At 36.5% G+C, this 26,627-nt stretch overlaps 1 protein-coding gene across 1 annotated transcript in view; it reads left to right on the top strand.

Annotated features, from left to right (window-relative positions):
* The window catches only part of SLC44A5 (solute carrier family 44 member 5), a 448,857-nt gene extending 425,281 nt beyond the window's left edge, over positions 1-23,576 (top strand). The window contains exons 18-23 of the mRNA XM_060400325.1: positions 10,641-10,744; positions 12,258-12,331; positions 12,930-13,000; positions 13,478-13,566; positions 15,285-15,369; positions 21,905-23,576. Coding sequence (XP_060256308.1) covers positions 10,641-10,744; positions 12,258-12,331; positions 12,930-13,000; positions 13,478-13,566; positions 15,285-15,369; positions 21,905-22,011 — 530 coding nt within the window. The 3' untranslated portion in view covers positions 22,012-23,576. The remainder of the gene's footprint in view (positions 1-10,640; positions 10,745-12,257; positions 12,332-12,929; positions 13,001-13,477; positions 13,567-15,284; positions 15,370-21,904) is intronic.
* The last annotated feature ends 3,051 nt before the right edge of the window (positions 23,577-26,627 follow it).

Here is a 26,627-nt window from a genome sequence, read left to right as displayed (position 1 = left end):
GGTATGCAGAAAACTGATTTTTGTATATTGATTTCATTACCTGAAACTCTACTGATTTCATGTATTAGCTTTAATTGTTTTTTTGGTGGAGACTGTAGAGTTTTCTTATGTAATATCATGTGATCTGCAAACAGAGACAATCTTCTTCCTTTCTGATTTGAATACCTTTTATTTCTTTTAGTTGCCTAATTGCTCTGACTAAGACTTCCAAGTTCTAAACTGAAAAAATGTGGCATTAGTGGGCATCCTTGTCTTGTACCTATTATTAGAGGAAAAGCTTTCAGCTTTTTACCATTGAGTATGATATTAGCTGTGGGTTTGTAAGAAATGGTCTTGGTTATGTTCAAGCCTTCCCTAACCAGTTTACTGAGAAATTTTATTACAAAAGGAGGTTGAGTTTTGTCAAGTAATTTTTCTGCATCTATTGAGATAATCATATGATTTTTCACCTTCATTTTGTTAATGTTCAGTTTAGTTCAGTCGCTCAGTTGTGTCCGATTCTTTGCAACCCCATGAACCACAGCATGCCAGGCCTCCCTGTCCATCACTGACTCCAGGAGTCCACTCAAACTCATGTCCACTGAGTCAGGGATGCCATCCAACCATCTCATCCTCTGTTGTCCCCTTCTTCTCCTGCCCTCAATCTTTCCCAGCATCAGGATCTTTTCAAATGAGTCAGCTCTTTGCATCAGGTGGCCAAAGTATTGGAGTTTCAGCTTCAATTCCTTCCTTCCTTCAATTCCAGTTTCAGTTCCTTCCAATGAACACCCAGAACTGATCTCCTTTAGGATGGACCGGTTGGATCTCCTTGCAGTCCAAGGGACTCTCAAGAGACTTATCTAACACTGCAGTTCAAAAGCATCAATTCATCAGTGCTCAGCTTTCTTTATAGTCCAACTTTCACATCCATACATGACTACTGGAAAAACCATAGCCTTCACTAGACGGACCTTCGTTGACCAAGAAATGTCTCTGCTTTTTAATATGGTATCTAGGTTGGTCATAACTTTCCTTCCAAGGAGTAAGCGTCTTTTAATTTCATGGCTGCAATCACCATCTGCAGTGATTTTGGAGCCCCCCAAAATAAAGTCTGACACTGTTTCCACTGTTTCTCCATCTATTTGCTTACCCTATTTGCTCCATCTTGTGCTTCAACCAGCTCAGCGTTTCTCATGATGTACTCTGTGAATAAGTTAAATAAGCAGGGTGACAACATACAGCCTTGACATACTCCTTTTCCTATTTGGAACCAGTCTGTTGTTCCATGCCCAGTTCTAACTGTTGCTTCCTGACCTGCATACAGGTTTCTCAAGAGGCAAGTCAGGTGATCTGGTATTCCCATCTCTTTCAGAATTTTCCACAGTTTATTGTGATCCACATAGTCAAAGGCTTTGGCATAGTCAATAAAGCAGAAATAGATATTTTTGTTAATGTGGAACATATTATTAATTTGCATATGGTGAACCATCCTTGCATCCTGGTATAAATCCTACTTGATTTTGGCATGTGATTCTTCTAATTTCATATTGAATTCAATTTGCTAATATTTTGTTGAGAATCTTTGCATTTATATTTATCAGGGATACCGGCCTATAATTTTCTTTTCTTGCAGTGTCCTTGTGTGGGTTTGGTATCAGGGTCATGCTGACCTCATAAAATGAGTTTGTAAATGTTCTCTCCACCTCTGTGGTTTGAGAGTTTGAGAACAGTTATATTTATATTTATCTTTGAATGTTTGGTAAAATTTCACCAGTAAAGCCATTTGATCCTGGACTTTGCTTTGTTGGGAGGTTTTTGATTACTGATTCAAAATCTTTACTAGAAATTGATCTGTTCAGATTTTCATTTCCTTCATGATTCAGTTCAGCAAGTTATATGATTCTATGAATTTATTCACTTCTTCTAGGTAGTCACATTTGTTGGTGTAAAATAGTAGTCATATGTAGTCATAGTAGTCAGTTATGATCCCTTACGTATGTTATCAGTCATAATGTTTGTTTCATTTCTGAATTTATTAATATTTAAGTATTCTCTCCTTTTTATCAATTAATCTAGTGAAAGGTTTGTCAATTCTATGCTTGCAAAAAAACAGCTGGTATTTTCATATATCTTTTTGATTGCTTTTTCAGTCTCTTTCATTTATTTCCAGTCTGAGCTTTACTGTTTCCTTTCTTATAGTAACATTGTACTTGGCTTCTTCTTTTTTTCTAATTCCTTGAGGTGTGAGGTTAGGTTGTCTGAGATCTTTTTTAATAACATAGGTGTTCATTGCTGTGACCTTACCTCTTAGAACTGCTTTGCTGCATTCTGCATGCTTTGATGTGTTGCATTTCTATTTCCTGTGTTGCAGGTTACTCTTTGATTTCACCTTTGATTTATTCTTTCATCTCTTGATTATTCAGTGGCATGTTGTTTAATCTCCACACATTAGTGAATTTTCCAGTTTTGTTCTTGTAATTGACCTCTAGTTTCATACTATTGTTTTTAGAAAAGAGGCTTGATATGATTTCAGACGTCTTGCATTTATTAGTACTTGTTTTGTGACCTATCATGATCTATCCTGGAGAATGCTCCATGTATACTTGAGAAGAATGTGTATTCTGCTGTGGTTGGATGGAAAGTACTATAAATGTTAAGTCCATCTTAACATTTGTTAATATGTACTTAAGTCCAATGCTTCCTTTTTGATTTTCTATCTGGACAACCCATTGATAAAAATGGAATTTTGAAAATGTATGCTATTATTATATTACTAAATTTTTCTTCCTTCATATCTATTTATATCTACTTTATATATTTAGGTGCTCCAATGTTAGGTGCATAAATATTTATAATTTCTATCTACTCTTCACAAATGGACCCTTTTTTCATCGTATAATGAGCTTTGTATCACAACAAACTGTGGAAAATTCTTAAAGAGATGGGAATACCAGACCGCCTGACCTGCCTCTTGAGAAATCTATGCAGGTAAGGAAGCAACAGTTTGAACTGGACATGGAACAATAGACTGGTTCCAAATAGGGAAAGGAGTACGTCAAGGCTGTATATTGTCACCCTGCTTATTTAACTTATATGCAGAGTACATCATGAGAAACGATGGGCTGGATGAAGCACAAGCTGGAATCAAGATTGCTGGGAGAAATATCAATAACCTCAGATATGCAGATGACACCACTCTTATGGCAGAAAGTGAAGAACTAAAGAGCCTCTTGATGAAAGTGAAAGAGGAGAGTGAAAAAGTTGGCTTAAAATTCAACATTCAGAAAACTAAGGTCATGGCATCCAGTCCCATCACTTCATGGCAAATAGATGGAGAAACAGTGGAAACAGTGACAGACTTTATTTTGGGGGGCTCCAAAATCACTGCAGATGGTGACTGCAGCCATGAAATTTAAAGATGCTTACTCCTTGGAAGAAAAGTTATGACCAACCTGGACAGCATATTAAAAAGGAGAAACATTACTTTGCCAACAAAGGTCCATCTAGTCAAGCTTATGGTTTTTCCAGTAGTCATGTATGGATGTGAGAGTTGGACTATAAAGAAAGCTGAGTGCCAAAAAACTGATGCTTTAGAACTGTAGTTTTGGAGAAGATTCTTAAGAGTCCCTTGGGCTGCAAGGATATCCAACCAGTCCATCCTAAAGGAAATCAGTCCTGAATATTCATTGGAAGGACTGATGCTGAAGCTGAAACTCCAATACTTTGGCCACCTGATATAAAGAACTGACTCATTGGTAAGACCCTGATGCTGGGAAAGATTGAAGGCAGGAGGAGAAGGGATGAAAGAGGATGAGAAAGAGGATGAGATGGTTGGATGGCATCACTGAGTCAATGGACATGAGTTTGAGTGAACTCCAGGAGTTGGTGATGGACAGGGAGGCCTGGTGTGCTGCAGTCCATGGGGTCGCAGAGAGTTGGACATGACTGATAGACTGAACTGAACTGAATGAGCTTTGTGCCTTGTTTCAGCTTTTGGTTTAAAGTCTCTTTTGATTGATACAAATATAGGTACACCTGATTTCTTTTGGCTTCCATTTTCATGGAAAAATCTTTTTCTAATATTTCACTTTTGGTCTAAGTATGTCTTTAAAGGTGAAATGAGGCTCCTGTAGGTAGCATATACTTGAATCTTTTTAAAAAATTTTCATTCAGCCACTCAGTCTTTTGACTGGAAAATTTAGTTCATTTACATAGTTGTAATTATTGAAAATTATAGACTTGCTTTTATATATAATATATATATATATACTTTATTTTCTAAATTAACAAAATTAAATTTCAACAAAATTAAGACACTTCATTTACTCTCACTAGATCTGTCCCCCCTCCAACCTACACTCCCTAGCTGTCAGTGTTTCCATGGGAATGTTGATTAGGCAAGCTATTTGATTTATAAAATTTCTATAGGATTTTAAAAATTACATCCAACTCTCAAGTGATGTAAGAGTTAAGTTGTAAACATTGCTACTTGTATGGCATTTGTTCAGGTAATTATTTAAGTATACAGATAGTATTGTATGGAAAACTATTAGACTACAACTAGATTTTTTTTTTGCTTTAGCTTTTATGAAATTTAGTTTATTGCTTTGTTTCATTTCCTAAAGTAACAGATACAATTATGTTTTCATTACTACAATGTCCTCCCTCAGTAAAGATCTATTCCTATTGAAAGCAAAGTACTTTATGTTTCAAATTGTTTACTCATACTTTTATCTTGGGAATTTATTTTTCTTTTCTTTTTTTTAAATTTTTATTTGTACTTTATTTTACTTTACAATACTGTATTGGTTTTGCCATACATTGACATGAATCCACCACGGGTGTACATGCGTTCCCAAACATGAACCCCCCTCCCACCTTCCTCCCCATAACATCTCTCTGGGTCATCCCCATGCACCAGCCCCAAGCATGCTGTATCCTGCGTCGGACATAGACTGGCGATTCGATTCTTACATGATAGTATACATGTTACAATGCCATTCTCCCAAATCATCCCACCCTCTCCTTCTCCCTCTGAGTCCAAAAGTCCACTATATACATCTGTGTCTTTTTTGCTGTCTTGCATACAGGGTCATCATTGCCATCTTTCTAAATTCCATATATATGTGTTAGTATACTGTATTGGTGTTTTTCTTTCTGGCTTACTTCACTCTGTATAATCGGCTCCAGTTTCATCCATCTCATCAGAACTGATTCAAATGTATTCTTTTTAACGGCTGAGTAATACTCCATTGTGTATATGTACCACAGCTTTCTTATCCATTCATCTGCTGATGGACATCTAGGTTGTTTCCATGTCCTGGCTATTATAAACAGTGCTGTGATGAACATTGGGGAACATGTGTCTCTTTCAATTCTGGTTTCCTTGGTGTGTATGCCCAGCAGTGGGATTGCTGGGTCATAAGGCAGTTCTATTTGCAATTTTTTTAAGGAATCTCCACACTGTTCTCCAAAGTGGCTGTACTAGTTTGCATTTCCACCAACAGTATAGGAGGGTTCCCTTTTCTCCACACCCTCTCCAGCATTTATTGCTTGCAGATTTTTGGATCGCAGACATTCTGACTGGTGTGAAGTGGTACCTCATTGTGGTTTTGATTTGCATTTCTCTAATAATGAGTGATGTTGAGCATCTTTTCATGTGTTTGTTAGCCATCCATATGTCTTCTTTGGAGAAATGTCTATTTAGTTCTTTGGCCCATTTTTTGATTGGGTCGTTTATTTTTCTGGAATTGAGCTGCATAAGTTGCTTGTATATTTTTGAGATTAGTTGTTTGTCAGTTGCTTCATTTGCTATGATTTTCTCCCATTCAGAAGGCTGTCTTTTCACCTTGCTTATAGTCACCTTTGTTGTGCAGAAGCTTTTAATTTTAATTAGATCCCATCTGTTTATTTTTGCTTTTATTTCCAGTATTCTGGGAGGTGGATCATAGAGGATCCTGCTGTGATTTATGTCGGAGAGTGTTTTGCCTATATTCTCCTCTAGGAGTTTTATAGTTTCTGGTCTTACATTTAGATCTTTAATCTATTTTGAGTTTATTTTTGTGTGCAGTGTTAGAAAATGATCTAGTTTCATTCTTTTACAAGTGGTTGACTAGTTTTCCCAGCACCACTTGTTAAAGAGATTGTCTTTACTCCATTGTATATTCTTGCCTCCTTTGTCAAAGATAAGGTGTGCATATGTGTGTGGATTTATCTCTGGGCTTTCTATTTTGTTCCATTGATCTATATGTCTGTCTTTGTGCCAGTACCATACTGTCTTGATGACTGTGGCTTTGTAGTAGAGCCTGAAGTCAGGCAAGTTGATTCCTCCAGTTCCATTCTTCTTTCTCAAGATTGCTCTGGCTATTCGAGGTTTTTTGTATTTCCATACAAATCTTGAAATTATTTGTTCTAGTTCTTTGAAAAATATGGCTGGTAGCTTGATAGGGATTGCATTGAATTTGTAAATTGCTTTGGGTAGTATACTTGTTTTCACTATATTGATTCTTCCGATCCATGAACATGGTATATTTCTCCATTAGTGTCCTCTTTGATTTCTTTCATCAGTGTTTTATAGTTTTCTATATATAGGTCTTTAGTTTTTTTCTATCTTGTTAACTGAACTGAACTGAACTGTTTTCTGGATGTTTTAAAGTTTTTTGTTTTTTCTTCTCTTTCTTTGTGATTTTATCATTTTATATGTGGTATCTTTTGATTCCTTTCTTGTATCTACTCTGTGGTTATCGTAAGGCTTATGTAAAATATATTATAGTTATAATAACTAAAGGAGAAGGAAGTAGCAACCCACTCCAGTATTCTTGCCTGGAAAATTCCATGGACAGAGGAACCTGGAGGGCTACAGTCCGTGGGGTCACAAAGACTCAGCCATGACTGAGCACACCAGCAGTAAAATAACTAAATAGTTATGACCAACCTAGATAGCATACTGAAAAGCAGAGACATTACTTTTCCAACAAAAGTCCTCTAGTCAAGGCTATGGTTTTCCAGCAGTCATGTATGGATGTGAGAGTTGGACTGTGAAGAAAGCTGAGCGCCGAAGAATTGATGCTTTTGAACTGTGGTGTTGGAGAAGACTCTTGAGAGTCCCTTGGACAGCAAGGAGATCCAACCAGTCCATTCTGAAGGAGATCAGCCCTGGGATTTCTTTGGAAGGAATGATGCTAAAGCTGAAACTCCAGTACTTTGGCCACCTCATGCAAAGAGTTGACTCATTGGAAAAGACTCTGATGCTGGGAGAGACTGGGGGCAGGAGGAGAAGGGGACGACAGAGGATGAATTGGCTGGATGGTATCACGGACACAATGGACGTGAGTCTGAGTGAACTCCGGGAGTTGGTGATGGACAGGGAGGCCTGGCGTGCTGCAATTCATGGGGTCACAAATCGCCGGACACAATTGAGCGACTGAACTGACTGACTGACCTTATAGTTAAAATATCTTATAGCTGATGACAAGTGAATTAGTAATGCATACAAAAGCTCTACCTTTTTATATCCCCTATGCACATATATTTTATGCTACAACGTTTTTGATATCACAATTTACATCTTTTTATGTTGTGGATCCATTAACAAGTTAGTTATACATAAAAAAGTCCTTTTAATACTTTGTCTTTAACCTTTATACTATAGTTCTAAGTGATTTACCTACTACCATTAAAATTTTAGAGCATTTTTAATTGAAGTGTATATTTACCTTTACTGTGAGTTTTATGCTTTCATATATTTTCATGTTACTAATTAGCATTCTTTTGTTTCAGCTTAAAAAACTCCCTTTAATATTTCTTGTAAGGCTATTCTACTGGTGATGAACTCTTAGCCTTTGTTTGTCTGGGAAACTCTTACCTTTTCCTTCAATATTGAAGGATAACTTTGCCACATAGATAGTTTCTTGGTTGGCAGATTTTCCTTTCAACACTTTTAATATATTATTCAACTTCATTCTGGCCTGCAAAGTTTCTGCTGAAAAATATCTTCTTATGGGGATTTCCTTGTATATAAGAAGTTCCTTCTTTCCTGATGCCTTTACCTGACTTTTGAAAATTAACTTGATGTGATTCAATGTGGATCTCTTTAGACTGGTATTCTTTGAACTTCCTGGATCTGGATGTCTGTTTTTCCAGGCTAGGGAAATTTTCAGTTATTATTTCTTTGTATATGTCTTTTGCCCCTTTTTGCTCTCTCTTCTCCCTCTGGGGCCTCTGTAATATATATAATGGTCTGCTTGATGGTGTCGCATTAGTCTCTTACAACTTCATGCTTTCTTTAGGGATAAACCCCACTGCATTGTCTTTGAATTCATTGATCCTTTCTTTCGATAGATCTACTCTGCTATTTAATTTTTCAGTCCAATTATTGTAATTTTGAGCTCTATAAATTTGGTTTGATTTTTAGAAATTTTCTCCCTCTTTACTGAAGTTCTCATTTTGTTCATTCATTGCTCCCTGACCATGGTAAGCATCTTTATGACTATAATTTTGAATTCTGTATTGGGTAAGTCAATGATCTCTGTTTCATAAATACCAGTTTTGGAAATATATCTTGTTTGTTTCTTTGGAACATATTCCTTTGTTTCTTCATTTTTTTCCTTCACTCTCTGTATTTGTTTCTGTGCGTTAGATAAAGCAGCCATTTTTCCCAATTTGACAGACTAGTCTCATGTAGGAGATGAGCTTCATTAATGAGCCCAGCCCAAGCTTCTTATTCTCTCAAATCTTTGTGATTGTCCTAGCCATCATAGTTAAGTAGCTCTTAGTAGTTGAAAGTGTAACTAGACCTGTCGGTGTCTCAAAGGGAAGAGTCACAGTCAGAACCTAGACAAGGCTGATTAGAAGCTAAACCCTCAGACATCAGCTGGAAAAGTGTGTAGTTAAGCCTCTTTCAGGGAGAAACTGGGAGGGAAGCTTTTGCCTGCTTCCTCAGCACTCAACCAGGATACATAACCATGGTAGTGGTTAGTGGTGGTAGGGCACTCCTTAACCATTAAAACCTGATTCTTTGTTTTCTACAGTCCTGTGAGACTCATAAGTACAAGCCCTATCTAGAGCTACACAAAGCTGGGTCACCAGGCATGTGTACAAACTCCTTCCAAAGAGAAGTTGGTGACCTGCTCCCCCTAGCTCCTAGTAGGACCACAGGTAGATCCAGAGTATGCAAATTAGAAATTCAACTTTTAGGCAGGGTGTTATAAAGTATGCACTCAGTCCCTTCCCAGGAAAAGACTGGAAGATGGGCATTTTGCTTGCTTTCTCTTTGCTAGTCTCTGTGATTGCTATAGTTGTTTTTTATAGTCCCATAGAACTGTGGCCATAAGCCTCTTTGGCTTCAGAGCTAAATGTTTTGGGGGTCTGTCTCTTGGGTGGGAATCTCTGTCTCTTGGGTGGGAAAGTTGGAATCCTTGATGTGCTGCTCAAACCCTTTACTCCTCAGGGAGAAGCTGAGAGTTGGGGGTATTGTCCTGGTTGTATGGCATTGTGCCAGGGGTAGGGTTTATGGTGAGTGTGTCTCAGCCTTTCCTACAATTTCACTGTTAGAGTTTTTAAGTTGCCTGATGTGAAGGAGTCACTCAGCTTGTTTCTGGATTTCTCTCAGAGGAAATAGCTCCCAGTGTAGTTATACGTTTGGTGCATCTGTGGGAGGAAGGAAGTTCAGGAACCTCCTTGTTACCATCTTTGTCCCTCCTGCAAATGATTTGCCTAGATATCACTCTGAAGAAAGTATATAAGTGGTGAATAAATATATGAAAGGATGCTCAATATTAGTCATTTTGGAAATGCAAATCAAAAACATAATGAGCTATCACTTCATACCCAATAGAATGGCTACTATCAAAAAATGAAAAATAATATGTTTGTAGGTTGAGGATAAATTGGAACACCTGTGTATTGTTGGTAAGAATGTAAAATCATATTGCCACTGTGGAAAACAGTTGAACTGTTTTAACTTTAAAAAGTTAAAAATATGATTGCCATATGCCAGCATTTCCACTTCTAGGTATATACTCAAAAAGATTGAAAGCAGGGACTCAAATAAATACTTGGGCACCAGTGTTCATAGCAGCATTATTCACAATAGCCAAAAGATAGAAAGAACCCAAATTTCCATTAACAGATAAAAGAAAAAAACAAAACTGTGTGTGCGTGTGTATATATATATACACACGCACACACACATATACACACACATACATACGTACTACAGAATATTATTCAGCTCCAAAAATAAATGTAATAGATGGATCCTCATAACTTAATGTTAAGTGAAATAAGCAAAACACAAAAGGTTAAATATTGTAAGATTCCACTTATATAACGTATCCAGAAGATGCAAATTCATACAAACAGAAGTATGATAGAGGTTACCAGGGACTTGGAGGAGGGGAGAATGAGGAGTTATTGCTTTAATGGGTACAGAGTTTCTATGAGATGATGAAAAGTTCTGGAAATTGATAGTGATGGCAGTTTCACAATACTGTGAATGTACTTAATGCTACTGACTTATACACTTAAAAATGGTTAAAATGGTAGATTATATATATATATATTTTACTACAGTTAAATCGAAAAGCCCATTTAAAATTTTACTATTATTTTTATTTATAGTCTACAAATAATTAATAGGTTTAAATATCTCCTTCTCATAGAGGCCCAGAGCAACATTTCTAAATTCCTAAAATGCTGCCTGAGATGCTGTTTCTGGTGTTTGGAAAAAGCAGTAAAGTTTTTGAACAGAAATGCCTATGTTATGGTAAGTAGATTATTTTTATTTACTAAACTTCTTTGCACACCCGAACCCCATGTCTATATTTCCATCTCAAAAGCACTTGTACATCAAGCAGTTGAATTTATCACCATGTTGATACAAGAATTTGTTAATCCAATGCATGATTCAGGGCTATGCTTTCCTAGCTGAGATAGTAACTTAACTGTACTTCATTATTACCTTCAATACCTTTATGGAGACGGAAAATATTATTTCCCTTGTGTGTGTATACCTGCAGTCATGTCTGACTCTGCAACCCCATGGACTGTAGCCCTCCAGGCTCCTCTGTCCATGGAATACTCCAGTCAAGAATATTGAAGTGAGTTGCCATTTCCTCCTCCAGGGGATCTTCCTGACCCAGAGATCAAACCTGTTATCTCCTGCATTGGCAGGCAGATTCTTTACCGCTGCACCATCTGGGAAGCTCATTATTTCCCTTAGAAATATAAAAATGTGCTAGATTGAAAATAATATTATTTGTCTTTGACATACTTCCATGGGAGGGAAGCTTAATTAGTTTAGATTTCACGATGAAAAGAAAATATTCTTCTAATTCTGGGTTTTACACATTTTTAAGGAAGGGTCTGTTTCTTTTTATGATTCTTATTTTGAAATGTGTGGGAACTGATAATGTAACTGAATTTGTTACTTATTTCCAATAGGAATATGGAGGCTTCTACAGAGATTTTTTTTAAAAAATAGGGGATCCAAAAATATTGTTCTAAAATTTAGCAACTGCAACCTTATTAACACTTGATTATCACAGTGATATAGGGTCTGATGGTGTGATTCAAATAGTTATGGATATTCAAAGAGTCATTTATATAACTCCAGTGAGAATATTTTATTGAGCCTCTTAATCAATAAAGCCAGTGTATATTGGAAGCACAGGGTTTCCTGAGAGGAATTTTTAATGTGAATGCTACAACATTTCACCTATTCAGCAACACATCATAGCCAAATGCTCCAAAGACAAGCTGTGACCTGGGATTTGAGAAGACCTACCTCTGTTTACTTTGGCCACATGATGAGAAGAGCTCACTCATTTGAAAAGACGCTCATCCTGGGAAGGATTGAGGACAGGAGGAGAAGGGGACAACAGAGGATGAGATGGTTGGATGGCATCACCGACTCGATGGACATGGGTTTGGGTGGACTCTGAGAGTTGGTGATAGACAGGGAGGCCTGGCGTGCTGTGGGTTCATGGAGTCACGAAGACTTGGACACGACTGAGGGACTGAACTGAACCTCTGTTTAAATTTGTGTATTTCCCATGGAATTAAGAGAAAATAGCAACTGAAATATACCTTATTGTCAATGACTCTAAGAGTTGTGCAGAATTGAGGATACATGGTTCCCCAGCCTCCCATAAGCCTTAAGGTTGGAAAGATAAATGAGAGTAACTGAATGGGTGACAGAGAATTAATTAATGTTCCTGTCATTGGATTGTCTGTTAGTCTTGTTAAGTTATCAGAATAATATCAACTGTCTTCCTCAGATGGCAATATACGGCAAAAACTTCTGCAAGTCAGCAAGAGATGCTTTCAATCTGCTGATGAGAAATATTTTAAAGTAAGTAAGCAGGTTGAGCATTGCAGTGGATGGTTTGGTGAATCTTGAGCATTTATACTTCACATGTTGGTGGTTTTATTAGACATGAATCTTCTTTTATTTTAAAAGATTTAAATCTCCTTCATACTTTAGTTTCTTTGTATGTCTTTGAATTGTTGCTCCCATCATCCATCTATACCTTTATACCCACTGGCACTCACTCATCTTTATTATACCCTGTGCTCAAGAAATTCCCCACACAAACACTATCATCACATTTCTGACTCTTCTTTTCTCTCAAAATTGACAGAGTGAACAAAATCAGAGAACCAGTGCAGCCATCCCCAGGATGCAGGCTGTCTATAGTCCTCAAATTAGAATGAGAGAGGCTGACACCACCAAAAGCACCTGACAGCCCTATAATGCCATTTTCTGTTTACTTCCTTATAAATAAGTCAGAATTTCATGCCTGGGTTCCTTCATTTCTTGCATTTAATAAATGCTAAGTAATATTTCAGCAGAGACAAATCAAAATGAATTCGTGGATTATTTACTTTCATAAATTTCTAGTAACAAATCTAAGTTAAACACAAAATTATACTTTTTTTCTGATTCTTAGAATTGCAGTTATGGATAGAGTGACAGACTTTGTGCTAATCCTGGGAAAGATTCTAGTTGCTGGCTGTATAGGTAAGTAGTAGTAGTAGTAATAATAATAGTAACAACAACAGTGAAGTTTTTTTTTTTTTAATTTAACAGGTACTTAGACGATAACCCTGTATGCGAGACAGCAAAAGAGACACAGATGTATAGAACAGTCTTTTTGACTCTGTGGGAGAGGGAGAGAGTGGGATGATTTGGGAGAATGGCATTGAAACATGTATAATATCATATAAGAAACGAATCGCCAGTCTAGGTTCGATGCAGGATACAGGATGCTTGGGGCTGGTGCACTGGGATGACCCAGAGGGATGGTACGGGTAGGGAGGAAGGAGGGGGATTCAGGATGGGGAACACGTGTATACCTGTGGTGGATTCATGCTGATGTATGGCAAAACCAATACAATATTGTAACGTAATTAGCCTCCAATTAAAATAAATAAATTTAAATTTTTTAAAAAAAAGAAAAACTTCTTTATGACAAAAAGCTATATTTGTTTGCTCCAGGTGTCCTGGCCTTTCTACTTTTCACCGAAAGACTCCCAGTGATTATAGAAGGACCAACATCTTTAAATTACTACTGGGTACCTTTGCTGGTAAGAGCTGATAGTAAGTTTGGGCTGCTACAGTAAAAATACCATAGACTGGGTGGCTTAAACAACAGGGGTTTATTACTCACAGTTTTGAAGACTGAGAAGTCCAAGATCAAGGTGCCCACAGATTCAGTCCCTAGTCAGAACTTCCTTCCTAATTTGCAAAGGCATACCTTCTTGCCGTATCCTAACAGGGTAGAAAGAGAGATCCTCTCTCATCTTCTCCTATAAGGGCACTAACCATTCATGAGGTCTCCATCCTTGTTTTCTCATTGCCTCCCAAAGGCCCCACACCCAGATGCCATCACACTGGGGATTAGGTTTCCACATAGGAATTTTGAGGGGACACAATTCATTCCATAGCCACTGGGCAATATTGATTCTGATTTATGAGAGATGGCAAAATAAAAAACCAAAAAGGAATAGGAGAAATAATGATAGCTAACATGATTAGTCTTACTTTGTGCCCAGCCTCATTCTGCTGTGAAGCTTGGGTTCCTTGGAAACAACCCCTGAGACAGAGGATTGCAAGCAGAGGGCTTATTATGAAGTACTCTCCGGAGATACACTGGAAAGGAAGTGAGGAGGACAGGGCTGGGCAAAAAAAAGAAGCTGATCCATGCTGTGATTACAGTTGAAGCCTCAGACATAATTATAGGAATTTCTGACACAGGCGCTAGGCCTCCATATACTGCATCGGGCAGCCGTTGGCCAAGGGTTGCCCTCTGAATGACGGTGTAACCTTGAGTGAGGCAGTTCCCTGCAAAAGCAAGTCCTGTGGAACAAAACAGCTGAGTCATCAGCTGCCTGCCTACATTCCCAACAACTGGGAGATAGATGTGGCAACTGGAGAGGACCTGGAAGGAACCCTGTGGGCTCTTTTACAGTATATTATTAATAACTCACTCAATCCATGTGTCATAAACACCATTGTTACATTCTCTGCTTCCCCACCAACAATCTTCCATAGGAAGCACAGAGAGATGAAGTGACTTATTGAATGAGTACCTGAGCTGTGATTAAACCTAGGCAGTGTGTGCTTTTAACTCCTATGCTCTGGACTTCCCTGGTGGTCCAGTAGTTAAGAGTCTACCTGTTGGGCCTCCCTGGGTGGCTCAGTGGTTAAAAAAAAAAAAAAAAAATCTACCTGCCAATGCAGGAGACACGGGGTTCAATCCCTGATCTGAAAAGATTCCACATGCCATGGGGCAACCAAGCCCGTGAGCCACAACTATGGAAGCTCGTGAACCTAAAACCTATACTCTGCAAGAAGAGGAACCACCCCAGTGAGAAGCCCCACTACAGCTAGAGAGTAGCCCCCACTTGTCAAAACTAGAGAAAGCCCACATGAGGCAATGAAGACATAGCACAGCCAAAAATAAATGAATATTTTAAACAGAATAGGATTATTCCATGAAAAGATGAAACAAAACACAAAACTGCTTTACTGCCTCAGTATGCAGGATCCTAGATCTGGGATGCTTTTGGTAGGCATTAGGGCTAGTGAAAAGAAAACTGGCAGACCATCTAGTACATTTTGTTTAAATCTCAGTTCAAATACACTCAAAAGCATTATCATTGAATCTTTTACATTTCTATATTGAAATCTTTTCCATCAAAGAGTTCTTCAAGGCTTCCTTATCATGATTTCATTTCAAACTGCATTATTGTTCTTTTGGACAAATTTACTACATCTTCATTATTTTCTCTACTCATTACAGACAGTGATTGTTGGATCTTACATAATTGCACATGGATTCTTCAGCGTCTATGCAATGTGTATTGAAACAATTTTCATCTGCTTCTGTAAGTTTTCAGTATATGTGTTTTCCGTCTTCAGTGGATAACCGAAAGATGAAAAGGTTTACACCCATGTCTTTAGCTGGCTGTGGATTTGCTATGACCTGGCTGCAACTGCAAAACAGTGTTTATTTGGAAAGAGACACTGTCTAGTAGATTCTTTTTAAAACTTAACAGCTGAGAGATGATATTTGCAAAGCACAGGAGAGTCAGGCATCATGGCATGGTGTTAGCATGAAATTATTTTTTAATTTCTGAAAATGTTTTCAAATTTGTAGTAATGATTAGCTTCTGTTATGCTTCGTTAACACCTGAAGACTGGGCTTTGAGGCTGGGCTTTGGGAACTCTTGAGGAGAGCCATTATAGTTTCTGATAAAGCCAAGCTGGCAACGATTTCAAAGATACATGGAGCCAATTCACACTAGGTAACACAATGACAGTTAGATAGGATTAATAGAGAGGTATGTCTTGGAAATGTTTAGATGAACTCTGATGCTGATCGTTAAAATATTTCATTAGGGCTTTCATCACTGACTTCTGCACTGTGCCTCTATGGAGCATGTGCTACTCACATACACAGAATGGGTATGTTTTCTATTAGTACCGCATCGTAAAAGCCCTGGGGAATCTAGTGCCCATCAGGAGCTTGATCTGTTGTCATCTTCAGCCTAGATAAAGTAAGGTCAACAGATGAAAGAACAGAGCTTATTATCCCTACAGCTAATACCCTCTGAGAGATTATTTCTCTGGCACATTGCTCTTAAGAGAAGCAGAGAAAACATTCTATTACGGTGCATTACTGAGTGATCCACCTGTATAAACTGAACAGTTTAGTGGGTTTTTTGGTATAACTCATAGCACCAACTGCATACTGGGGTCAGGATAGGAGATAATGTATGTGTGTATGTGTGTGTGTACCACCTGCAATGCGGGACACCTGGGTCCAATCCCTGAGTTGGAAACATCCCCTGGAGCGGGGCATGGCAACCCACTCTAGTATTCTTGCCTGGAGAATCCCATGGACAGAGAAGCCTACAGTCCATGGTGTCATAAGGCGTCAGACACAACTGAGTGGCTAAGTACACACACACACACACACACACACATATACATATATATATTTCATAGGGAGTTATATTGAAGGAAAAAATCTTCTAGAAAATGGTTGGATCTCTTTTTCCTTTCTGAAAATTTACAAATCAATTTTCAATAACTGGACAAATAAATCAGGAGAACTTTGTGCACAAAGCTCTTCCTTTGGCTCTAAATGGAACGGGAATGTTTAATCTTTTCCTAGCACCCCAGTGGTTTATCAGGAAAGCCATCTACAAAATACCACATGAACAAACTTCAGCTCAGGTATGAGATGGAAGAAGGAACACGGGAATGAGGTAGCTGAAGACACAGAAGAGACAGAGCTTTCAAATGTTCAGAAAACTTTCATCTCAAATGCTAATTCTGGGAGTCTAACTGGGAGAGCCCACCAGGATCTTCCCCATTTTTGTAACTGAAAAGTTTTCTCAAAATGTATCCGAGGAAATGTCTAGAACCTACCAGTTTCCAGTCTTTGGAAGCTGTGGCAAGTCTTATAGATTTTAATTTTGACAGTGGATTCTAAATTTGAGAATGAAGAAATGTTTGGCACTTGTCAATATTACTATATTCTACTCATCTATATTGCCAAGTTCTTAAAAATCAGGTATAATTTCAGCCTTGCTCAAAACATCATGTGTTGAATGTGAACTTTTTTTTTCTTCAATATTCTTGTCATTGATAATAAAGAACAAGAGAAACTAAACTGTGTTTCTCTTCCCTCTCCAGCTGTTACTTTGGGCAACATCTAACTTTGGAAAATATTCTCCTTAAATGATATTCCAAACCAAATTCTGATTGTGTGGAACTGTACCTTTTGTTGTTGTTTTTTCTGCATACCTCTTTATACCTATTATCTTGACTGCCAGAAAACTGGTATGTTTAAAAATGCGAACCACTTGCAAATACTCTATTTTATAGTAACGTAGCATCCTTTCAACATTACAAAGAAATGAGAATTCTGACCCCAAGATAGGAGAAAACAATACTTGTAGATGATTATTATCATTATTATGTGATTGATACTGTAGTTCCTACCCATTCCTCAAAAGTAATAATGATATAAAAATATGTGATATAGAAATATGATTAAGGAAAAAGGAACAAAAATGTTCAGCATCCATGATGTTTCCTGCTTAGCTTTTCATTTTGTAGCTGAGGAGAGTCACTGTGAGGTCCATTGTAAAAATCTGAAAAACCAATAATCCAACCATTCCTAAGAGAGTATGGTAAAAAATAACTTAAAAATATTCTAAGTGATTATGCTATATGGTTTTATATTTCTTATCCTTTATTTCATAATAAATAAAGGCTAAAAATATAATATTTTAATATACTAGTAAAAACAGAATCAAGTTGCATTTATATATTTATTGAGATATTATCAGTTGTGAATTATATGTATCTGCAAGAAATTTAATTCTATGTAAACTTCTCCTTGCTTCTCAGCATCATTCTGATCCTTTCCCCCAACCACCCAGCAGATGTGTGCTCAGTGAATACCCATCATCTTACTATTAGCCTAAGCAAAGCAGGAATATAAACTCATATATTACAAAAGTCATAAGACATTGCATTAGCTTTTGAATGTAATCTGAGGCAAACTGCAAGGATTTAGGACAGGGCACCTTTTAGTTAGCAGCATGAGATCTGAAGTAGGTGTCTAGAAACTGGGTCCTCACCTCATCCTGATTGCCCCAGAGCTTTCAACTTTAGGAGAATCATTTCACATCCCTGGGTCTCAGTTTCTTCATCTGTAACATTAGGGTGTGAATTACCATTAAGAGCAACTTTGAACTCTGAAATTCAAGTATTCTCTACATGTATCATGCCATACTTTTTATTCAGCTTCATCTCAGAGGATAGGGCAGTTTACCTTTATGAACTGAACAGTTGCAGAATTTAAAGATAACACCTTTGAAAGGACATTAAAGATCTTATTAACCTTTAAACTATCAAAATAAACCTCTTTGGGAGTGGGTGGGATTTACAAAGTTTTAGTGCTTCCTGGCAGAAGTTGAAGCTTCTAACTTTGACTAGCACTGGCTACTTAACTGCACTAATTTGTCTTATATTTGACTTTCTAACACTGCTTTCTCTGGTTTTTCCCTGTTCAACTCTCCAAATTCTAAAAATGCATATAATTATTCTGCTGCTGCTTGCTGCTTTTGCCTGCTTTGGCTGCTGCATATACAGGTGAAGATCTGGAAAGAAATGATGGATCAACAGAAAAACCCTACTTCATAACCCCTACCCTGCACGGAATTCTGAACAAGAAGCAACTAGTTCCCCAGAAGCAGAAAAAGTAGAAAAGCTTCAAACAGTGCCATTCACTTTTAAGTAGAAGTTTTGTAAATTAGGTCATTTGTATTGGAAAATGATGCTTTTAAGTAATGTGAAATTTCAGTACCTATTCCTGAAAAGCAAGAACCTGGTACCGTCTGAGGTATCAGGCAGTTAATGACAGTAGCCTCTAGGATACTTTATAGACTGTGGTTCCAGCTGAAGAGCAAGCTGTAAACGTCACATGTTTTCTTAAAGTCTATAGCTGAAAGTGTTTCCAAACTTTTATAACTTGGCATGCTGTTTTCCATTGCAGCACTTTGACGACCTTTCTTTTTACAAATGTATATTTGTAAAAGATATTCAGGAAATTTTTGAAAGCACTATGAATGTATAATCAATTAGCCATAAACAGGTTGATTTATAGTTAACCAGCATATGGTACTAAATTTGTAAATGTGGTGCTATGGTAATATTTATACTGTTCAAGCAAGTGGACAACATCCTAAACTGTGATTAAACTTATATTAATGGTTCCCTGGGAAGTATATGTCAGTAAGTGTTTCAAGACCATAATGAACATATAGATGCTAAGGTTATACAGGTTCCACAGAGAGCATTATTAGGTAAAAATTACCATGGAACCTTCATAGGCCATTTTGTTGTTATGAAATTAAAGTTGAATCTGAGTTCTAGAATATCATTTTTAATGATATGAACCAGAGGCCACCATGAAAATATTCTGAGCAGAACTGAGATGGCCACATAACTCGCACCCTTTGTCTATAACCCAAATAGAGATTAATCTTTACTAATCTTTATGCCCACCATATAAGAAATGGGTATGGATGTGTTTCAGAAGAGTGATTACATCTTTTATGAGCATGCCTGGTTTTCTAGATTAAAGAGATCATGTGGGTTTGTTCTATGAAAGGTTTAATTTTAGCTTAACTTTCAGTGAAAAAAGAGAAAAGATAAGTAAGACTTCAGATTTTACCCTAAGGAAACATTAGCCCTCCACAGGTACCTCAGCTGGTACCTTTACAAGGGGCATACTGTGGATTAGGAGATCTCTTCCTCAAGGGTTCAGGAGCGAGGTTATTCTTCCACCTCTGCTGACCAGACCAACAAACCAGGCTCTGTCAGCCATGCCTTGGTCTTTTGCATGGTGGAGCAAAGCATGAATCAGACACCCACGTACCTTGTCTATCCATCTCCTGTGTACAAGAGCATAAGATATGGCGAACAGTGTGAAAATGTACCCCAAAGGAGTACTGGGTCAACAGTGTCCTTTTGGCTTTTACACTAAGTTTATGTATAAGGATTATTTATGTCTTGACAAAAAGGAGTATGATCTGGATATAATCCATGTATCCAAGAAGAGAGTTAGAAATGTAAAACTGTATTATAAATTAACATGACTAGTAATTTATTTAACAACCCTGAAATGTGGGGTCACTGACTTTCTACCAGCTTAATAACAAAAAGCCAATGAATAGGGGAGAGTTTCAAAATATTGGTCCTTATATGGCCCCCATCTTATTCTTGGCTTACTTTCTTTTACGATTATAATCAAAAGCATCATTTGGCTTCATATCTTGGCAAAAGCCTTCTTCACTCTCATGCTCCTTGAAGTATAATTCAGAGAAGAGTGACAATCTATATTTCTAGATAGTTGTTGTTATTATTTTATTCAATAATATACCTGGATGAGAGGGGAGTTTGTGGGAGAATGGATACATGTATATGTACGGCTGAGTCCCTCATCTGTGTGCATAAAACTATCACAATATTGTTAATTGGCTATACTCCAATTTAAAATAAAAAATTAAAAAGAAATACAAGGTTCACAACAAAAATCTAGTCAAATAGTTACCTCTATCTTAAGTGCTGAAAATTATAAAGAATAAGTCCCCTTTTAGGAGTAGTTGAAAAATTCATAATGATGAAACAAAATGATTTTTAATTTTCTGTTACGTATCAGAATCACTCTGAGAATTTGTTATAAATATTGCTACCTGTACTCCCCACCCCAAGAGACTCTGATGTAAGCATTTTTGTGTGGGGCAGCTTGTGAATTATTAAAAAGTTCTCTAGTGATTCTGATGCACATAAAAGTTGAGAAATAAATAAAACATAAATCAATGTGTGGGAAATTAGTTGCTTATTTTCTACTTATATTCTTGGCTATTCTAGGAATTAGAAAATTATGAAAGACAAAGGAGATTCATTTGGAGATTGCTAGCAGTCATAACTTCTATTTTTAGATTCTTGGTACTAGATGGGACCCATGTATTAAATGCTTAACATTAAAACTGCTGATTAGACCAAAAGACTCGCCACAGTAAAAGTATTCATTGAACAGTATGGAGATACATTCTAAACTTGACTATAAGAATATAACTCTTCGGTGCAAAATCATAGGAAAAGGAATGTTGTTTGGTTCAGTATTTCTTAATAATTTTTTAATAATTAGAAAGCTCTAAGCAGAAAAGTTTTAACCCATATTATGTGCTTAATCTAGTTAGAAAAGTATTTTTCATCAATTACCTCTGTGTAATTGAAGTATTTAGAGAAAAATGGGTGTTGTTTTTGAGAAAACTTTGGAAGCCACTTAGAAAGAAATTAAATAACAGTGAAAAAATGGAGAAAATGATGCAATATGTCTCAAATTTTGCAGTTCAAGGACTTGAAATATACTGAAAATTTACAAATCTTTTTAGAAAACTAGACTGCTTGAATTGTTGCTTGAAACACAAAAGCAATTTTGAATTAATACAGTAAGTTAAAAGGCAAATTCAATACATAATACGTTTTAGGAAAGTGAAGGTGAATTTAAAAATCCCTCATATATCTCTTGATTTTTGTATAATTATGTTTCCTCTCCAAAAGAAGAGAAAACTTGTTTTCTCAATTGTGCAGCTGAGAGGCAGGTGCTATTGGCAGAATCAGACCTGGTACACAGAATGAGATACTATCTTACTGACATAATAACAAGGGCTGATTGTTTTCTCATAGTTATGTTTACAGTAATGTTGATGCCAAACTATGCTGTTTTTTTAAATAACATTTTGAACTGCTGTGAAGCAAGTATACAGCAGATGGCGATGTTACTTCTCTTACACTTGTGCTTTGATATTTACCCTGTGCCATTCTTCCTCCTAGTGGAAGATTTAGAAAGAAACGATGGTTCTGCCGAAAAACCCTATTACATGAGTCAGTCTCTGATGAAGATTATGAACAGGCGAAATGTAGAAACCAAGAAGCAGTAGAAGTGCAAACTCGGGCCATCCTGCAGCGGCGTCACCTTTGCTCATCTCCTGCGTCTGTGCTGCACTTCTCCCATAAGCGCTCTGAGTGCGGAACCCTGTATTCACCACCTTGTTGGCTTTGATTTGCATGTTTTATACCAAAGCTTATATTGTAATATGTGAAGCCATCAGAAGTTGCAAGGGAATTGTTAATAACACGAAACATTTTTTATACTAAGATCTTCTGTTTGGTAATTCATTTTTAAAGAGAATGGCTTGGATGTTTTGAAAATGCTAGTGAATATGTTAATATTGTTTTAAATATTAGATTGAAAATGATACATTATTTAAACTAATAGCTCCTAATATATTTTTAAAATTACAACTAAAAGACTTCTGCAGGGAAAATTGGTAAGCGAAGTGAAAGAGAAGATTTTAAAGTTTTCCCCACTCCCATTTGACAGTAAATCGGTAAAAGGAGCACTCCACTCCAGATTCTGCTAAGTATAGACTGTTTCCTATTAAACAAACTGTCAGTCATCCAGCCTTTACTACTTCGTCCTCTCTGACAAAGTGCCTTACTGGCTGTTTAATATCACCCAGCTTTTGTGGGCAAGTTTACAAATATTGTTTAAAAAAAAAAAAATCCTGCAATGTTTAGTGATTAAAACAAGTCTTCTTGCATTTGTTTTCCTCTTAGCTTACTGGTTGGAAACCGTTTGTTATTTCACTATGTTTGATAGTCTCACTATATAGACTACATTTTGCAGCATAAACAATTTCCCTTGCGCCTAGTGGACATTCATGAATGTGTACTACATGCAAGAAAAAAAACCTGAAAGGACGATTGTTGGGTTTGTTTGCTTTTTTTACTAAAAGTGAATTTAAAATGTAATCTTTTCTATGATCTTTGAAAATAAAATAGGTACAAGACTACATTTATCAGTGTTTTACACAGATTGGAAAGGGAAACTTTAAGAAATCACAAAGGGAAACTTTACCCCCTTAGAAAGGGTGCTCACAGATATCGTGTACTGAATAGTTCCATTTTCAATTGATTTATTGTCCATGAGTGTACTAAGTATGTTATTTCCCTTCTTGAACTTTTGATATGAACTAATCAGTTTACTTACAATACTTTTTTATTGTGCTAATATGAATAGGAAAATAATTTCTAATTCAGTTTTAAATAATTTTATTAGTACTGCTAACTTGAAAGAAAATGAATTCAGTTTGTTACTCAGTGTTATGGAAAGAGTCCATAAAACAATCACCCTAAGGGAATGTCAATCACACAGTGATAAGTTGTGAAAGCTTTGAGAATCAACTGTGTAAGTTACTAGCAGTTTATCTACTATCATAGTTAACTGTGACTTTGGATATTCTTTCATGCCAAAAACAAACTCACATGAGCACATGACAGTCTGAGCTCTGTAACCAGTGTGCTTCTGCTGTGCAGAAATATTAGGGACCTATTGTCTAAACAGCTTTGATAACTGAAGTGTTTAATATTTACTGAGATATGTTGTTATTCATTGTTTTAAATCTGTTTTTTTCTTCTAATAAAGATTTAGATAAGAAAAAAACGCTCTGCATTTTCATTTCTTTAAGCTAGAGAAACACACCTACCAGGACAAGATTTCCTCTGTATCAAATATCTTAATTTCTTTTAAAGTCTAGATTTATCTTTAAAATGGTTTTTCACTTTTCCTAGCTGTGCATTGATTGCCAAACCAAATAACTGATGCTGATAACTTATGCAAAGTAAGTAAGTCAAAGATAAATGGAGAAGAAATAGATTTTTTTTTAACCCAAACAATGGCCTAAATTAGTTCATTTTTTAATTTGCAAAAGGTTGTCTCGGTCCCTCTTTTGGTTTTGGCCAGTTTCATAAGAAGCAAATCTCATTAGTTGAAAGGCAGGGATAAGTTTACATAGTGTAAAGAATGTGAACACAAATTAACAATAGTTTTCTAAGGTGATATTAAACATCACTATCACTGGTTTAACTCAAGCTAAAATTTTTCTTAGGTTCAGATATTCCTTATCAAATGTATGAGTCCATTCTAAAATTGAATTATATATTAAATCTTCAAACTTAACTTTTCTTTAAAATTTAATGGGTTTCTTTAAATGAAAATATAAAATAATATTGCAGTTCTCAGGGTTATTTTAAAATGTCCTGTATCTAATAATATGCTTGTTAATATACTAATGGTTCTTTTTGCATTTTTTAAAAAAAATGTCATTTGATTTCCAGAAGAAATCCAAATCCTGCTTTATATTTTAATAATAACTCCCACTTTTAGGTGATAAAGTACTGATCACATATGTAAATACATTGTTTGAAATTGGACAATGATTGATAGGATTTTTCTATGTGCCTAGAAAGTTTAAAACGAGATTGTGACTCCACACAGTAAATTGACAGTATTAAAAGTTCTGTGAGATCATCAGGTATAATGCAGTTATTATTTAAACTTATATTGGAAAGCAGACTTCATGCAACAGTTCCTTATTTTCTTTTACTGTATAGCTGACCAGCATTCATTCCAATGTATGTTCTTTCACTTTTACAAGTGGTGTCTCAGGAAATTGCTCTTAAACTCTAACCAGGCATGGCAATTATCTTCAGTATTATCTGGTTCTGGACTGAGGAACATGCTTTATAAATCAGTCTTTGTTGGCAGAAGATATGGGGACAAAACTGAACTAAAATCATTATTGCAGACCATGGATATGAAATTGTGTCTTGACATTTTTTTCCAGTTTCTTGCAAATATTATTCTTAGATGTTTGCAAATATTTGTTTTAAAATATAATTATAAGAATACAATTCAATAAATCATTGATGAAATACCTTACCAACATAGTAGGAATAAATTACTTCTCCAAAGTTACTTCTCATATACTATGTTTCTACTCTTCATGCTAAAATGGGTATTGACAACTTCTCAGAACCTAACTGAGTTACTTCCGGTCCTTAGTAAATCAATCATAACCCCAAAACAAAGCCAACCCCCATTAAAACAAAGAAATTCATTTACTCATGAAAACTGTATCACTTTATGCAAGCCTTGGGCATCAAGATGATGTCACAGTCACGGACCCTCTTAAAATATATCAGGCCAAACTGAACTGTTCTCTTCTCCCATTTACGACTTTCCAATTGCTTAAAATGAAACAGCATATAAACTGGCAATATCTTCTCTAATGGTTTCTATGCTGGGAAGAATGAGGGCTGTTATGTGACACATTTAAAAGCAATCAATTCAATTTTACTATTTGAAGTCACTATTTTTTTTAAACACCTCAGATCTTTTTTTACAGTCCTTTTTTCTACTGTATGATTCAGAATAAGCAAATGGAAAAAACAATCTTGTGAATGAAGTAAAATGCCCATCTACTGCTGACTTGAAAATATGGACATCTTCATACTCTGGCCCTTTACTATAGATGGTACTAAGAGCATCACATTTTAACAAAGATGGGAGAGGCTTATCAAATGAAAAGAAGTTTCCATTCTGCATATAAATTGAAGTGAGCCTGGACTTAATTGATTGTTAGATTAATCCTGAAATCTCCATATTCTTCCATCCGAATGGAAGGGTGAATATGTGTCTGCAGTGCACAGAAAGAAGGAAATGAAGGTAAAACGTTGGGGAAAGCACTGGCGTCCAAGGAGAGAACAGGAATAGTTGAGGATATAGAAAAATATACCTCTAACAGCATCTAAGAGTGCAATGTTACAGAAAGTGGGGTGCCTTCTGAAAGCAATTCAAAAATCTATTCAAAAAAGGAAACTCTAACAGATTTGAAGTCAGTAATTAAAAATATTTTTCAATTTTCCAGTATCTGAGCTATTTTAAATCCTAAAAATGATGCTGTTAAAGTGCTGCACTCAATATGCCAGCAAATTTGGAAAACCCACCAGTAGAAACAGGACTCAAGGTCAGTTTTCATTCCAATACCAAAGAAGGGCAATGCCAAAGAATGTTCAAACTACCCTACAATTCAGCTAACTAGCATGGTAATGCTCACATGCTAGCAAGATAATGCGCAAAGTCCTTTAAGCTTTGCTTCAACAGTACATGAACCAAGAGCTTCCAGGTGTACAAGCTGGGTTTAGAAAATGCAGAGGAACCAGAGATCAAATTGCCAACATCCACGGGGCCATAGACAAAACAAGGGAATTCCAGAAAAACATCTACTTAATTGACTTCGCTAAAGCCTTTGACTGTGTGGATCACATCAAACTGGAAAATTCTTAAAGAGTTGGGAATACCAGACCACCTTACCTGTCTCCTGAGAAACCTGTATGCAAGTCAAGAAGTAACAGTTACTGGACTTGGAACAACAGACTGGTCTAAATTGGGAAAGGAATATGACAAGTCTATATATTATCACCCTGCTTATTTAACTTATATGCAGAATACATCAAGCAAAATAGCAGGCTGCATGAACCACAAGCTGGAATCAAGATTCCTGGGAGAATATCAACAACCTCAGATATGCAGATTATACCACCCTAATGGTAGAAAATGAAGAGGAACTAAAGAGCCTCTTGATGAGGGTGAAAGAGGAGAGTTAAAAAGCCAGCTTAAAACTAAACATTCAAAAACTAAGATCATGCTATC

This window comes from Ovis aries, chromosome 1 (genome assembly GCF_016772045.2).
Source record: "Ovis aries strain OAR_USU_Benz2616 breed Rambouillet chromosome 1, ARS-UI_Ramb_v3.0, whole genome shotgun sequence".
NCBI lineage: Eukaryota > Metazoa > Chordata > Mammalia > Artiodactyla > Bovidae > Ovis > Ovis aries.
Note: the sequence above shows the minus strand (reverse complement) of the source record. Positions and strands in the feature narration are given on the sequence as shown.